Source organism: Melozone crissalis, unplaced genomic scaffold, assembly GCF_028551555.1.
Source record: "Melozone crissalis strain CALT ecotype California unplaced genomic scaffold, PUWL_Pcris_2 ptg000017l_1, whole genome shotgun sequence".
Lineage (NCBI taxonomy): Eukaryota > Metazoa > Chordata > Aves > Passeriformes > Passerellidae > Melozone > Melozone crissalis.
Genome location: NW_026535795.1, coordinates 15,641,965 through 15,658,900, shown reverse-complemented (window position 1 = coordinate 15,658,900; position 16,936 = coordinate 15,641,965). Strand labels below are relative to the sequence as shown.

The window sequence follows — 16,936 nt, the reverse complement described above, 5'->3', positions numbered from 1 at the left end:
AACTGCGAAGGGAAGAGGCAGTGTTGTACCACACTGTGGGGGAGAACTGTGGGTGATACAGTAAGGTCAGAACTGCTGTCCTTTCTTCGTTAGTGCCTGCCACTCTGGCATTCTGGCACAGCCTCTCCATGCAGCCCAGTCAGGTTCCCAAGGCCAAATCAGGAATTTAATGATTAAGAAATTCCTCTGGGTGGGAAAATCTGCCTGGAGTGAAGCTGCTCTCCGGCAACGCAGAGCTCTCAACAGCCTTGTACATCCAGCACCTCACCAGGACTTGCACACCTGGATGTAATTTTGGCTCAGAGGGGACAGAGCACTGTGAAATGTGCTCAGCAATTAGAAAAGTACTGACAGTGAAAAAGCAGTGCAATCTGAACAGTGATTATTTTGTCCAAGGGGAGGTCAACACTTTGCTTTGCAAGGAAGTTTGGCACAAAGATGAAGGATCTAGAAACTCAAACTAGAACAGCACTGGAAAACGCAAAGGGTCTGTATTTACTGGTTACAGGCTCAAAGGGCCTCTGCACCACTACTGGGGGGCCGGGCAGGGACTGTGCCCTGGGCTGTCATGAAGCACATTTTCTGGATCACACAGAGAATAAAACATGGGTGGGAGGAATTAGGGACAGCACAGACTCTGTGGTGCTGGCTCCACTTGTTTGCTTTCCCAAGCTCCAGTGTGCTCAATCCTTATCACACTTACAAAGACCGTGAACCCTGCAGAGCAGCAGTTGATTCTGGAAGAATCAAAGAAGGAGAGAACTTCTTCATCAGACATAAACCAAAACTAATTCCACTGACCTGATCCCAGAGCCCCTGGCAACGGTGTGAAGAACAAAAATGAGAGACTGGGAGGTTTCATGTGCAGAGGAGATGTTGAGGTAGCAGGTCATCTCTGGGCAGTTTGAGAGAGGGATCCAAAAGATGCCTCCTTCTGCTCAAGCATCCTTATGGAGGCAGCTGATTCTTTGCACTAGGCCCCAGGCATGTGCAGGTGCACCATATGGGGTCTCAGTTTCCCAGGGCAGGGTCTGTGCATGGAGCCAGCAGTGCTGCTCACCATGATCTCAAGATCAAGCAAGGTGTCCCTGAGGAAAGGGCTCTGCCTTTGCAGTGTCCTCAGGAAGAAAGATGTCTCCTGCAGCCCAGAGAAGCAGGGCCACTGTAGACACTGCAGTCTTCTCCGTGTCCAAAATTTCACTCTGTGACCTGCTAAAAACCTGGAATTATAAACAATACAGGGATAGCATTCTCAGCAATTAGCAGGGAGATGTCAATGCCAAGGAATCACAGCACTGCTGAAAAGAGAAACTGCTAGGGCCAACACCAATTCAGGTCAAAACTAAAGGGGATAAATACTGGCAGATATGGGAGCTGAGTTGATCCTGGCCTCTGGCCACCTACCAAACTACTCCTCCAAGGAAGAAGGGGTGATACATCCCAAGCATGGCCAGAACATGGATCTGGCTCCTGGAGGAACCAGTGTGGGCTGGACTGTTCCACTGTGCTCGGTCAGATATGCAGATGGGGTCCATGACTTTCAGGCACAACAATAATCAGTCTGGTCATCTAACACCTTTCATCACATGTGGACAACAGCAACATCCACTGTCAGACAACACAGTGCAATCTGGTCCTCCACCATGGTAAGATGCGAGCAACAAACACACCATCAGTCTGGGAACTGGAAAGGGCAGGGACTGTGGACAGGGTGGAGAACAGCAGCAGGGGAAGAGGACATGGCCAGGAAGCAGAAGGACATAGCATGGAGGTTTGAATGAGAAGTATGTTACCAGAAGGTGGGAGATATGCAGCTCCAAGGTGCTCCAAGAGCTGCCAGCATTAGGATGCAGCTGCTGTGCATCATGTGCTTGGCACCCTTTATTGCCACCATGCTTCCCAAACTGCTGAGATCTGTTGGGATGAGGCTGGTTACTCAATGCACCCAGAGGCTCCAGCTGTCCAGATATCCATCCTGGACACCCTGGGGCTGCTCCTGGCGGCATTCACACATTTGTCAAAGATCTGTGCTGTGGAAGACCCTGCCTCAGCCCTCAGTCTGCCACCTTGCCTGGGCGTGTGAGAGCTGTCCTCTCTTCAACCCATAGTGTGGGACCAGTACTAGGCACAGGTTTCCTGTACAAACATCTCCCCCCTTGCTCTTGTCCTCAGCCAACAGGTGCCTGTCACCTGGTGTTATGGGTTCGGGAAGATTCCCATGCACAAAAAACTCGCGACACAGTTAGAATAGCAAAGCAAGTCAATTTTATTTGTTGTGTTAGCAATAAATACATACTGACCCCTGGATGTTGGAGAAGCCGCCAAGCAGGAGAAGGAGATAGAGCATGGCTCCTGAGCGGAAGAGGCAGTAGGCCAGCACACCTTCAGGATGTCCCCTGGATCAATATGGTGTGCATCATGTTGTCCTCTCTCTCCACCCCACGACCACACCCTATATCTCCTCCTCAGGAATGGCCAGTTTCAACATCATCTCACATGGGGTCAATGCATGAGATGAGATCACAACAGCCCATGATCACACTTCCATGCCAACAACAGTTTTATTGTATTGTTTCCCTTTCACAAGATAAATCCCACCAGGTGACCAATACATGGCTGCATTTCTGAAGGTTAGTCCTACCAACTAACAATAAGTTCTTCTTCTACATTATTTTGTCGGCGTGCATAATTGCTGACCAAATATGTCAGGCCTTAGACCCATCTGCAGTCTGACACCCCTGGCCACCATAACCTGTCACGTGCCTTTAGGCTGCATCCCTGCAGCATTCCACCCCTGCTCTTCTTCTCCGTGCTGTTGTCAGTAGCCTTGCAGTGGTCCACGCAGCTGATGAAAGCAGAGGTGGTGGGTGACCTGAAGTCCTCCTGCACCGGCTGCACACTGAGATCAGGGCAGCCATGGTGCTGACCAGGAAGGGGAATTGCTGGTATGAATCATGGTCACATTTGGGCTTGGAGGGGTCTGGGGCAGAGGCCTGAGGTCACTCAGCTGCCAGCAGCAAAGGCAGGACAGAACCTCTTGGCTCGCAAACTCAAACCCTGAACAGACACCGCCTCACCCTCCTTTCACTTTGTACACACGGACACACACCTGCAGATCCCAGGCACACAGCAGCAATTATAAAACGAAGTACTTTCAGGAAGCCTGCGTGTCTTGGCTTTATGCCCAGAAAAGTTTGCTGTAACTTTAAGGTGAGTCAGTGGGCGGGGTGTGAGAGCCTTGGGAGCCTCCGGAGTGTTGCTGGTGCTAGGCAGATTAGGTGGTACTTTGTTGTTTAGGTAGCTTGAGTTTTTTGTTAGCTTAAGCAACAAGTTTCCTTTTCCCCCTTTCCCTGGCCTGGCGAGACTGCGGCAGGAATCCTCCAGCGGCTTTTCGGTATTTTATCCTGAACTGTTCTCCTTCGTTTTGGTCCGAGATCCGACAATCGACAGGAGACCGTCGGCCAGGAGCTGCGGGAGCCGCGGGAGCCACTGCGCCGGCCCAGACCTCGGGGAAAGCAGAACCAACAAGAAAAAAGACACCAAAATCCACTCGGTTTCTCTGCTATGAGAAGGACACCAATGCCAGCGTTTCAACAGGTGGTGTGGTGGGAAATGTGGTTGAGCATGGCTGAAAGAGCCAAGAGGGCTCTCTGGAGGTGTGCACTGGATGTGCTGGAGCGCACTGAGTTTGTTTGCATGGAACAATCGCTGCTGGGGCTCGCTGGGCACTACCAGAGAGGACCAGGCATTATTTATGAAGGCAACATCCCACTAAATAAATAGGCCCTGCAGAAAAACAGGGAGCGATGCAGCACTGTCACAGCCCAGGGCTTTGCTGTAGCCCCAAGCAGGTGTTGCATGACCTGAGCCCTTTGCAGCCTGTTTCACCCCCACCTTGCAGGCCAAAGGTCCCCTAGAGGGAGAGAGGCCTCCCTCTTTGCTATTCTGGGGTCCCCACTCCATGGCTGAACTCTAGACTCACTGGGGGAACATCATGTCTGCCACACATTGACTTCTGGGTTCATGTCCAGCCAGAGTCCTCACCTGCTTCACATCTACCTGCCTGGCTCTGCCCAGACAGTTTTCTCCACAAAACATACTCTGTTCTTGCCCCATTCAAATGGCCATGATGCAAGCACCTTTGCTATAAAACTGCATAGTCAGATAAATTCTTTGGAAAAGTTGCGGTCCCACTAAGCATCACCTGCACTACTCAGAAGGAATCTGTCCTCTCAAAACCCTGGTTGAAATACCTCCACTGGGATCAGATCATGTCAGGGCTTGTCTGTGCAGATAACAGGAAACCTGATGCACCACAAACCATGCCAAGAACAATTTATGAATTTATTTTCTCATTTAGTTTACGTCAGCCCAACACCAAACACAGATGCACACTCGTGAACCCATGTTGTCCCAGTGTAGTCCTTGCTGCTGTACTACTCAGGAAGAAGGGCAAAGGGGCAGTAGTGAGGACTGCTGAACCAGGATCAGCCTGTACCACACAAATAAATAGGTTGTCCCCCAGCTCCAGAAAGCAGCTAAAAAACGCAAGCATCGGAGAGAGTAGCTAAGGAGTTTTTATTCACAAGGAAAACAAAGCTCACTTCTGCAGGTCTCTGTCTCTCTAGGCTGTCTCTGCACCTGCAGGTTTTCATCAAGCTTTCTGATCTTGACTCCTGCCACAATCACCCATCCTTGAATAGTTCTCTGCTGAAGAGCATTTATCCATTAATGATCTTCTCGCTGATGTATCCAGGCATGGTGTAGACCAAAAGAACCAGGAAGATTGTCAGAACAGTGACAACAAACAGCACAATTATGTATCTCTTGTACCGCTTCCAGATAAAAAACGCAAAGGTCTTCATGGGATTCACAAACCAGTTGAAAGTTGTTTTGGGCCGACTAGAACAGGAAGAGAAGAATATATAAGCACATGCTCAATCTACAGAACATCACGTTGGCCCTTCTGCTTTGGTGTCCTGCTACCCTCATGAATCACTAGCTCTTCCTGCTGCTTCCAGGCAGGATCAGCCCAGGGGCTACAGTAAACACACTGCCTGTGGAAACACTAGAGACAAAAGGATGGGACTCTTTGGAACAGTGCCCCAGTGCCCCCACAGCTGTCCTTCACCTTTGTACACAAGGGATCCCTTTGTTATTAACAAAAATTCATTTTTTTCTGTGAGAAAAAAGTTACCACTACTGCTGGGCTCCTGCCTGTATTATGGTAATTACGGGTCGTTGTTGTTAATGGTTGTTTTTGTATCGGTAAAAGCCCTGGCTGGGGCGAGGTAATGGCCCTTCTCTGGGACAGTGAAGGGTGGGGACCTTCCCGAACAGTGAGGAGAAGAGACTGGGGGGGGGGGGGGGATATGCAAAGTGACTCCAGGACCAGAGGACCAGCATGCTGTGGGGGACTACGGCTCCAAACGTACTGGGAAAACCCCAAAAACAACGAGCCAAATAAGAGTTGAGAGACTGAAGTGATGTCTGGACGTGAGGAGCCGAGTGCTGAACCTGCAGAGATGTGGAACACCTTCAGAGTCCCTCGCCCTGACCACGGGAGTTGTCCCCAGCGCTGAGCCTGAGGGAGACGGGGCAGGGAAAACTAACATCAGATGGGATCACCACGCCCTCAAGATTCTCACAAGGACCTGATTCCCCAGCTCTGCCCCTAGTGGACAGAGCTGTGCATATCCTCCTCCTCTGACTCGCCGTGGGAGAGACGACGGGGGACTGCAGCCCCGCCGAGCTGCCCAATCCTGAGCTGATCACTTTTTAATAAAGGCTTTAAAAGGAGAGAAAGTCTCCTGCCCTGTTTATTTCACCTTCACATAGACAGATCTGACCATTGTACAAGCAATGTTATGGCACAGCTGCCTTGAGTATCACCCTTAGATCAATCCTGGGTCAGGTGCTGCAGCCTCAGGTCCTGTGGACTCACTTGAACTCTAGGAAACTCTGGCAGTCCTGATCCTGCAGACCCCAATGCCCAGGACGTCAGAGATTGCTCTTGGCTTCCAGACAAGCCAATACTCCTGGTTTCCATACAAACAGCTGCTGAGAACGTGACACTGTCTGTTCAACCTAAAGGTGATAATACATATACTCACTTGGGCTTCTCCAGGGGTTCAGGCCCTTTTCGGCCCAAGCCAACAGGACTTTTGTCAGCCTCCTCCACAGTCAGCAGCTGGAACTCTGCTTCCACCTTACCCTGGAGGGACAATATGTCTGAGTCACAGTTGAATGTGTTGCTTCACAAACCAGCCCGATGACCACGCATCCTGCCACAACTGGGTATTTTTCTCCCAGTTCCACTTACAGATGGCTCAGAGCTTTTTTCTCCGTTGGCTAGAGTCTTACTTCACAGCCAGTGGAAACTGTGGCTTGGTAAGAAACTGTTTTGCAGACAAGGAACTGTATTTTAATGAACTCCCCAACTACCTGATTTGTCTCTACCCTCCCACAGTGGCACTGAGCAAAATTCACCCTTGGAGACACACAGTGGTTCAGCAGCAGGGGTATCAGGAGCAAGTCTGTCCCTGGTCAGTCAGCACCTGCTTGTCTAGGGTAGGCAGAGACCCCAGTACAAGCTTCTGCTGCTGTCCTGAATGGCTGATGGGGAGCCATATGCCTCTTGCTTTGGAGTAGGAGTGAGTGAGGAGAACATGGTCTGAGGTGTTTTAGTGGGAATACTAAATTTCTAAACCAATACAGCTCCCCTCATGGAGCTGAGCTCTATGGAAAGCTCAGAGGAATACATGAAGTCAGACACCTCTGCATGCCACAGCACCTGGTTTCTCAGGGGTAGACAAAGTGCTGGATCAGCAGCAGATGGAAGAAGTCTTCAGGATCCTGCAAAAGCTGGGTCACCGCTTCCCTTGTAGATTGTGTGCGTGTAGGACAGGCTGCCATATCAAGGCAGAGGAAAAACACTGGCTGTGCTCACCTTTTCCAGCTCCCCACCTTACCGTCAAGAAATACTTGTTCCCACTGGGGTCTGTGAATTCCATGTCCTCTGGTCTGACTGAGCTGCTCCACTTCGTTTTCTTCTTCTTCTTGTACTCTCTTTCCTGTCTCTCGTCATCTTCTTGATCTCTGAGTTTGATGAAGGGCCACCAGCCCCTCATGCGCTTATATCGGAAAATGGAGAATCGAGGTGTTGCATTCTCCTTGGCCATTTTGATGGTGCAATGCTCAGAGCTCTTGGCTGCCCACACCATGTCATGCAGCTTCAACTCGATGGAGCCTGCAGGCACAGGGAAGAGGAGACCACACGGTAAAACCTTGAGGTCAGCCCCACACAACATTTGGCTGTCTCTGCCATGCTCCCAACTGCCACAAGCAGGTCCCAGCTGCTGCAATTATCTAGCAGCACCCTGCACATTTACAGATAGAGAACCTGAAATTATGCATAAGAAATTACTAGCTTAGGAGTTAGAGACTGGGAGGCAGAAGCCCCAGGTCTCATCTCATTTTTGATAAGGGCTGTTTGGTGTGTTCATATGGTGAGTTATTTTCACCCTTTTATTATGTCCCACCCTGCTCTCCTCACATGTCTAAGATGATCTTCCTCTCTAATTCCTGGAAATGTCAATTAAACTTATAAAATGATAACAATTTAAAATTATAAGTGCTTTAAGGGTTTCAAGTTTATCATAGATCTGCAACAGCCTCAGTTTATCTCCCTGTTTGGTCTTGTGCCTCTGTCCTGGTCAGAATGAGTTCCTGTCCCACTCTGGCACTGAGCCCTTGCAACAAAACAATCTTACCACATCCTGGTCTGTACTGGTAAAAGCAGACAAGGGATGTGAGTGTTCCCTGCTCATTTCCAAGTGAGACTGCATCTGGATACTGTGCCCAGTTTTGGACCCCTAATACAAGAAAGGTGTCAACGAAATAGTTTTTATTGGCTGAGATAGTCAAGTATGCAGTAGGTGCCACACAAGAGGGGTGAGAGACACAAAATGTTCAGTTCAGAGAAGAGAGGTCAAGAGGGTGATCTTACTGCATCCCTCACAGCCTAGAGGAAGCTACAGAGCAGATGGAGCTAGATTCTTCTCAGAAATGGATAATGAAAGCACCTAAGGCAACAGACACAAAATGCTGGAAGTAAAAAACCTGAGAATTGTGAAAAAGGTGCAGCCAGGAAAAGGGCTCCAGAAGCATGCTAGCAATCCATCCTTGGAGATAATCAAAACCCACCCAGAAAATGTCCTAAGCAACCTGACCTACAGCCAGGGCAGGAGATTGCAGTAAACCCTGCAGAAGCCTCTTACTGTCTAGAAGGTCCTGAGATTATACATGCCAGAAATCATTGGAATTGTAAATTCTTTCTTCAGTGCCTCAATTCTTCATGGCTGAACCACTGGAAGTGCCTCTAGCAGTAAAGCCTCTTAAATACACTATGAAAGGTGAAGTATAAGGAGAGTTCAAACATGCCCAGGAGATAGTTGGGGAAAGGTGCTGCTTTTTAGTAGGGAGGTTAACATTTGAAGAAGGGAGGAACAACTGAACAGAGTGATATAATCTTGGGGATGACAGCAGAAGTGGGAGACAATCAGCAGTACTTGCTAGCATAATATGTGGGGAATCACCACTAGCTCTGTTTTGGCACTGGGCCTTACTGCATGCCCATCTCAGGAGGTTTTATTACTGGGAAGTTTCAGGGGCATCCAGGGAGCTCTGAGGTCCCAGCAACTCAAGTGACAATAGTCTCACAAAGGTTGTCTAGTCTTACACTGGTTGTCCCTGTTCCCACAACATAAGGTCCTGGGAAAAGTGTTCTTAAGCCCAGACTTTGAGATCTGCATATCAAAGAGCACAGAAAACAAGCACGTTTATTGGAAAGGTTGTGAGGAAGCAGAACCTGGGAGTCCTGTGATGTGACAAGCCCTGAATAAATACACCAGGGCCCTGGGACAAGCATGTAAGCACTGCATGTCTGTGTAGGGGAAGTGCTTATCTCCAGGCTTTGTCTGTAGCTCAGGTGTGAAAAACCAGCCCAGATGACTGCTGAGCTGAAGAGTTTGATCTGATGGTCCTAGGGTCCCTTCTCAGAGAGCTGAACCCCAGGGAAATGCTCCAGCCAGGTAAGGGACAGGTCACCCCATTTCCAGCAGGTAACACCATACCTAGAAAGTCGTTAGCTGAAATCCTGTCATAATCCCAGACCTGGAGGACCAGAACAGCCGGTTCCCGAAACTCTGATTCCTCCATGGAGAAGACAGAGTCCTTTTTCTTGTAGGTGATCTCCTTCTCAGTTGGGAGATAATTGAAGCGGAAGATGAACCTCCAGTTGAAATTGCCTTCCCCAGTCAAGGAGTTAAAGTGAACATCTGTCTCCTGCTTGTCATGGTCAAGACCTTTTATCCAGCTGCAGGAGAAACTCAGTTATCCTCTACCCTTGTCAGCCAGCCTGAGAGGCAGAGCAGGAGGATGGAAGCACTGAACACCATGGAGTAGCAGGAAAGGGTCAAACCAGAGCAACACCTGGACAACATCTCTGGGGCTAGAGCAGCCCATGAAGAGAACTGGAGTAGGCATCTCACACCAGAGGTTCAGAGGAGGCAAGTGAGCATGTGGGCCAGGGCAGGGAGCAGGGCAGCCAAGCTCTGGCCTCCCAATCATTCCCACCAGACCTTTTCACGTAGATGTCGCTGGAAAGCTCTCCTGTTACTGGGTTGACATCATCAAGGATCACATTATCCGTGTTCCAGATAATCACACGGAGCTCATAGCTGTGGGAAGGACACAGAGGTGAGATTCATGTCCTTGTCCCTGGTGCATGGGAGGGCAGATCAAGCCCTGAGCACAACGCCAGAGCTGCAGGACTTGAAAATTCCCAGCAGTGTGGTTCCCCCCGCTCCTCCCGCCAAGCACAGCTCTGCAATCTCACTGCCAGGCATAAAACCCTTTCTGGACACTACAACCCTACAAGACAAACACCCACAGTCAATACAGGTAGCTTTTGCAAACCAAATCCCTGTTGCATGGGAAATCCACCCTGCTCTGCTAAGCCATAGGCGTACAGAAAAGCTTAGGCAAGAAGGAATCTCTGCAGTCTCTGCTCCAAGCTCTTGCTCTAGCTTCATAGTAGGTCAATTGTGCCGGACCTTGTCTGCATAAGTTTTTAATATCACCAAGGATAGACACCCCAGCATGTCTGAGTCAATCTGTCCCTATTCCAGGGTAGCTTCACTCTCACTGGGAAAACATTTTCTCTATAGTCAGCTAGAGTTTCCCTTGCTGAAATTCATGTTTATTATCTCTTGTCCTTTCAGGTGAACGTCAGAGAATAACCTGGATCCTCCATCTCAAAAGTACCATTAGATCCTTGAAAACAGCAGATTTTGTCCTTCAACTCTATTTCTCCAGACTCCTATGGACATCTGTCCACTAGCCAGAATAGAGTTTGATGAGTAGCTCTGGCCTGGGTTTCTATTACCTTTATGTCCAGCCATAGAGACATTGACCTGCCCTTCCCCAAACCTCTGTGTAGCTGAAGCTCTTAGGGCCCAACATGATACACTGAAGAGAGCATCCTGTGGTCAGAATTGGAGGAAAGAGGTCTATATGCCACACTAGCACTGACCCTCAGCCAGTGCCCTGTGGCACATCCCACCAGCCATGGCAAGGGACATTGACCCTCCTTGCAGCCCACCAGCCCCAGGCCTACCCCCACATGTGCTACCTGACAGGCAGTCGTGGTTTGATGTTGACGGGCGGTGGTGCAGGGACATCATTTGGAAACATGTCGATCCACATGTGCAAGGAGCCCTGAAGAGAGAAGAGAGCAAAGACACTTCAAGAGACAGACCACTCTCCAGCTCTTCAAGGAGCAAAGGTTTGATCCTGCAAGGAAAGTTCTCATCAGAAAGCCCCTGCTTGGTTCTTTCCATTCCCAGCACTTGAGAGTGACATGAGATTCGATTTTACACAGGGAAAAAAATTAAGGCTATGAAAAATTGCTTATTTCTGCTCCAAGAAAAACCACTTGACCTACACTGAATTTCAGAGGTAAACATGTCCCTCTGTCTTAATAAGGAGCATATGGTAATGCAATGCTTAAGCAAAACCAACAAAACTAAGAAGTGATAGATCTGACTCGTGCATTTCCAATGCCAAAGAAAGCCAGCATGAGTGCAGGACTCTGCTTTGTTCAAACCTCCAGTACCCAAGAAAACAGGAGATTTCAGTGCAGGACATTAAAATGGTGAGTTCAGATGGCTGCATTGCACAAAACTAAGGATGGAGAAGCCAAGGGCGGACAACAAGGTTATTGCAAAACAGCAGTGATAAGGGACAATGCAGAGGAGGCAGGTATAGGCAAGGATACCATCAGCCATGGGGGTGCATGGTGGCAAGGCTCAAAAGCAGAGCACATCTATTGCCACCCACACAGTATCCTCATCAGAGCCAGTGCTAAATGACCTGTGGAGACAGGAAGAACTCTGGGTCACCAACACTGTGAACACAACATCAATGGACAGAATTTCCTTGAGAAAAGGGTATTCAGAAGCATCATGAGAGGTCAGAGGGTAGGTGTAAGCAAAGGACAACCATGGCCAATGTCCTCACTTCATAGCTGGACCAGCCATCCACAGACATAACTCCAGTCACCCACCTAGGAAGGGGACAATATGTAAGATTCACTGGCAACCGGACAGCTGACTAGAAACCAGTTGTCCAGAAGGCCCTTCCCCGAAACAATGTTAAGGTTTAGCACGGAAACACATCTCACCTGCACAAGCCCGGGGTTCTCCGGGTTGTACAAAGACCGGATTTCCACATGCTCTGGTACTAGCTTGTACCCATATCCTGGCATCTCTTCCCAGTGCTGCAGGACGTACAGAGCCTTATGTTCAACATCCAGCGACAAGTTCTCATCTGCCACTCCTCTCTTGTTCCTCACAGAAGCCTCTGCAGCAGGACACAGCCAGGGAGAAAATTAGGGCTTCTGGTCAGCAAGAGTCATGTCAGGACATCAGTCACTAGCACAAGCAACAGGAGATGATGGACTGAGCAAAAAAGCACCTCTCCAGAAAAACAAATGGGGAGAAGCAGGAGGGCAAAGATGAAGGGAGTGAGTTCGGTATGATGCAGTGATGACAGAAATGGCAAGCAGGAAAAAAACAAGCTAAGAGAAATGCAATGGAAGGGGCAAAAACTAATTTACTCTGGCCCTGGGAAAAAGATCCAAGGAACATTGAGGAGGACGTGATCCTCTGGGGCAGTTTAAGTCCCCACATCTCTGTGGTAGTGCCAACAGATCCATGGATGAATTTTTGCCAGAGAAGTGCTACTTGAAAGCATTACTTGATAGTCTCAAGACAGGCAGCTGTGGTCTCCATTAATGAACACAATTAGTAGTTGACTCCTTTGGCACAGCAAAGCCAAATGGCACTTCAAGACCAAATCTTGCTGGTGGGAGATAAACCAGAGCCAACAGATGAGGGCATAATGACCCACTCACTCCTGGGTTTATGGAGCACCACTGCCCCTTGGATAGCAGTCTGAGACCTAAACCATTTCAAGCAGTGTTCAAGTACAGCAGAGGTTCACAGGACACCAGTTGCAGCTGTGTTGGAACAAGAACCAGCTGTCAGGGAACACCAGGAGAGCACCTTGTTTCTCCCTCCCCAGCTATCCAGTGACCTGAAAAAAAGGAGGAGTGGCTTCTGGAGGCTCCTTGCCCTCTCCTGAGTAGGTTTTCTTTTCCATTCTTTGCATAAGTCATAGGAACCACCAGAAAACTGAGGAACAGTTTCTCTGAAACAAGGAGAAAGTAAAGTTGTCCATACATGTAGGTGTCCTCACTCTGAGCAGGTAAGGCCAAGGATCATCCTTCCTACAGGCTACATAGCATTGCCTTGCAGTACTCAGCCATCCACATGTGGGCCACATCTGCTCTAGTCTTTCCTCAAGGTTGGACTCAATTGCACAGGTGTTGGCAGCAGCAGGATCTGGCCTTTGCTGAGGGAAGATCTCCATCACTACTGGTAGACACTGTGAAAGGTTGGTGTGTTCTTGGACATCTGTGGCCCTGGCCCTGGTCCCTCCCTTGTAATGTCAGGCAGAGAGAAAGAAAACAGCAAATGAGAAGCAGAAGCTGCCCACAAGGTGGAGATCAACAGTAGAGAGAGGCAATGTGGAATCACTCAAGGCACCTGAAGCCACTGGAAGCACAGAGCATTCCTGGACAAAGCCAGCTAGAAACAGGGAAGAAGACTGAAAAAATACTCCCTTTCCCCTCCCCCGCAACCCCAAAACACGCCCAAAACAAAACAAAACAACACCTACAAACAAACCAAAAAACATTAAAGAAAAAACAAACAAAAAATATCACCACAAAAAAACCCAACCCAACCAACCAAAAAAAAAAAAAATCCACAACCCAAAAAACTGCAAAACACACATAACCATAACCCCAAAGAGGACTTCATTATCTTGCTGATAGTGATCATAAGCAGATGAAGGTACAGCTTTGTGATAGTGCCAGCCACCAGAATAAGTTGGCATACAGCAAACCTCCATGACCAGCACTGCTGTGAAAGTAGGTTTACTTTGTTCCACCCACTGACGCGGAAGCCACTTAGTTATCTAATGGCCTGGATCACATCTTCTCCCAGTGCAACAATGTCCACTGAAACGAGGGCACTGAACCAAGGATGCACCTCACAGTAACCCAAAAACCTGGGCCATGCAGGGCACCTAGGGGGAAGCCAGCCTGGACACCTCAGGGAAGAGAGGATTGTGGGCTCGCAGACCACCCAGCAGCACGTGCATTGCTGAGCACAGGCAGCTGCTTAAGGGACCAGTGTAACAAGCCCTATGTACCTTCAGGAAAAGCCTCTGGAGGGACCTTGAATATTTTATTGTCCACTTTGATCTCCTCCCATCTGTACTCTGCAGCAGGGATTGAGTTTTTCTTGCATAAACTATCCAAGATTTGTGTGGGTTTAAAAGCATCTCGCCACATGTTGTAGCCATTTCTGCATGGAAAAAGAAAACATCAGGAAATTGTTTAACTTAAGTTTCCTTTCTAGGCTGTGAAACAGCCTTCCTTCCCAAAGCATAGGCTATATCACTAGAACCCTGCTCAGATTTCCACTGGGCTTAAAGAGGTTACAAAAAGTCTTAATGAATGAAAAACTAAACAAATTCTTTCCTGAAGAAAACAAGCTGGACTTGTACCCCACAGAACTATTAGCTTCTGAGCAGCAGAAGCAATGCTAGGAGCAGGAGCAATTCTAGATGCAGTTCCTAAGTGAGAAAGAACTTTTAGTTGTGCTGGGTACTCAGCTCCATTCCCACAGCTAATTTTTCAATAGCAGGGTAGGAGAAGAGAAATGTGCAGAAATTTGCCTGAAGATCTGGAGAATCCATATGGAAGGAGGCCAAAGAAAATCAGATGTCCTGAGTGTTGCTGCTTACAAAATGCTGCCAGAGAAACTGCTGTACTTTCTGAAAGAGGTCAGAGTCAAGCAAGCACTTTTCTCACAGAACACCAATGTGTAAGGAATAGAAAAGGCTTTTTTTGCTATTTTATGCAAGGTATATTAGATTGCAGTAAGAATTAGAGTTATCACAGGAAGATGGTAGGGGTCTAAAGAGATAGAGTTATCCATGTAACTTGTAGTGAATCTGCAAATGAGTACCTGCAAATGAATATTCTGTCTCACACAACAGGAGGAGCTCTATTACGCACATGTGGCAGGTGAGAAGAATGTCTATGGCCCTCATGTGTCACATTGGTACCTACAAGTCATACTGTGTAGCCACTCCACAGTTGGCCCTGTGCTTGCTGTAGAATCGATTCTCCAAGTCAATCTTGGTCTCCCCAATCAGATCATCAGATCCAACCAAATCATGATCAAATATTGCCACAGTGAGTTCTGATTCCATGGGAAAGGAGACTGTCAGCTCCACAACTCTGGACAGAATCAAACAGGGAAAGCACAATTAGCAGAGGATGGAAATTAAACACATGCTCTGCTTTGATAATCCTATATATTTAAGAACTGTATTTGACAACTTAAAGGCCTCTGATAAACTTTGATTCTCTCTAAATTCAGTATGTGACATTTTCAGTGTGCATGCTCAAACAAAGGAATTCCTTTTCCAGGAGTGTATGGCTCGGATAGAGGGTCTGGAGTTAGGGAATGCTTGGCTTCCAATTTTAAATCAAATCCTTGGGTGTACTCGCCTCCTAACCCAAAGCATGATGGCTCCTGAGTTAGCTGGAGGCAAAGAGACGTGCCCAAGGGCTTTGTGTAAAAGCACAAGATTCTCCATCAGAAAGGAACAGAAGACCTTACATGCTGAACCACATTTCAAGCCCCAGATTTGCACTGTTCTTATTAAACCCACTAGATGAAACCTTCTTGCATACTCTCCAAACACAGGATTGAGCTGCTTTGGAATGTATCGCTCCTTAGTGTCCTTCTGCTGCTTCCCCACAGTCACCACCACATAGGGGTCTGCTTTGCCATTGGGGTCTGCTGGAGAGAGATTTGTGGCCTGGAATATATAAGAGATACTGCTATACACAGCTGTGGAGGGCAACCTGAACAAGGAACACTGCACCGGCCCGAAACCACCCAAGCCCGCTTGGTCAGGTCCCTCCAGCAACCACCCCAGCCGTGAAACAGGCACTTGATCCCACACAAATCCTCACTCTACAAGCCATTAATATCTTCAGCTGTGGACCCACCTACTTGCTCATGATCTCAAGGCAGATGTGAGGAGCCAAGAAATACCCATCTGCCCGTCCTCAAGCTACAAAGCATGGAAGACTCTCCATGGACAGGAGGTAGGTGCCTTCCACTGGCAGAGGCTTCAAGCCAGCATCACATTTTTCACAAGCGCCACTGCTCACATTTACTGAGCAGAGAAGGGCAGAAGGTCCACAGAGAGGGGAGAGACCGCCAAGCATTACTGTCACCTCCCCCAGAGACTTACCTTAACAATGTAAACTCTTACAAGAACCTTGATGGGTCTATTCCTTGGAATTCCCTGGGAGACCTTGGGCTCTGTAACAGTTTCCTCACTGGGGTAGACATAGAAGGAGCCCTGCAGAAAACACTTTTCAAGGAACAGTTGGATATACATGGGAATATCTCAGAAAGGATTGGAGCCACCAGCTTCGCCTGCTAACTAGAAAATCAGAGCCATTTCCCCCATGCAGACCACAGACACCCTATGGCCATGGGGACAGTGTTTTCCAAAGGTCAAATCATGTCCACATGGCCCAGGCAATCCCTGCTTGCAATTTAGGCTGCAGGCTGTCATGCCTCTGCCAATGTCAGATATGAGCATCTCTAGGCACTTTGGATTGCCAAAGACAGAGGACACCAAACGTTTTCTAGCGACAGCTACAACTTCTGTAGTTGATATTTTAGAGTCATCAAGAGCTCCTGGATGGGAGGATGACACCTCTTTTAAATAAGTTTTCCTAACCTTAAAACCAGAGAAGCTTACTTATATAGTACTTATATGCATATTGAATAGACCCAGAGGCTGCAACCAGAGTGAGTCCTTTATGCTTCATACTTTCTCCTTGTAGCAGTTAAAAAATCTAAATTGGATGGATTTATAAGATAAAAACCGTAGGACCAAAGTACAATTGCTTCAACGGGCACTAACAATACCCTGGCCGTGCTGTAGCCCAAACTGCACACCCATGCACTCTACAAGGTTTTACTGGTGTTGGCTTGCCCTGAAATACAGATTATAAGGATCTTCTTCCACAAGCAGCACAAATGTCATCCAAATGAAACAGTACCTTGTACTTCCCCACATAGTGTTCATCCTCATTTCCATCTTCATCTTCATTTGCTTTGCCACGATGAAGGGGGAAAATACACAACCAGTCTTCAAAATTACCAAACTCATGTTCCAGCTCAGAGTTGTAGATCTGAAATAAGTAGAAAGT

The 16,936-nt window shown here is 48.1% G+C and overlaps 1 protein-coding gene across 1 annotated transcript in view; it reads right to left on the bottom strand.

The window, feature by feature from the left end:
• Positions 1-3,267: 3,267 nt before the first annotated feature.
• LOC128935889 (fer-1-like protein 4) overlaps positions 3,268-16,936 on the bottom strand; it is a 39,621-nt gene continuing 25,952 nt past the window's right edge. The window contains exons 33-44 of the mRNA XM_054274491.1: positions 16,787-16,918; positions 15,964-16,074; positions 15,209-15,522; positions 14,765-14,935; positions 13,840-13,994; positions 11,744-11,922; positions 10,694-10,779; positions 9,642-9,740; positions 9,135-9,376; positions 6,972-7,249; positions 6,114-6,214; positions 3,268-4,902 (exon numbers count right to left, since the gene is read on the bottom strand). Of these exons, the coding sequence (XP_054130466.1) occupies positions 4,722-4,902; positions 6,114-6,214; positions 6,972-7,249; positions 9,135-9,376; positions 9,642-9,740; positions 10,694-10,779; positions 11,744-11,922; positions 13,840-13,994; positions 14,765-14,935; positions 15,209-15,522; positions 15,964-16,074; positions 16,787-16,918 (2,049 nt within the window). The 3' untranslated portion in view covers positions 3,268-4,721. The remainder of the gene's footprint in view (positions 4,903-6,113; positions 6,215-6,971; positions 7,250-9,134; positions 9,377-9,641; positions 9,741-10,693; positions 10,780-11,743; positions 11,923-13,839; positions 13,995-14,764; positions 14,936-15,208; positions 15,523-15,963; positions 16,075-16,786; positions 16,919-16,936) is intronic.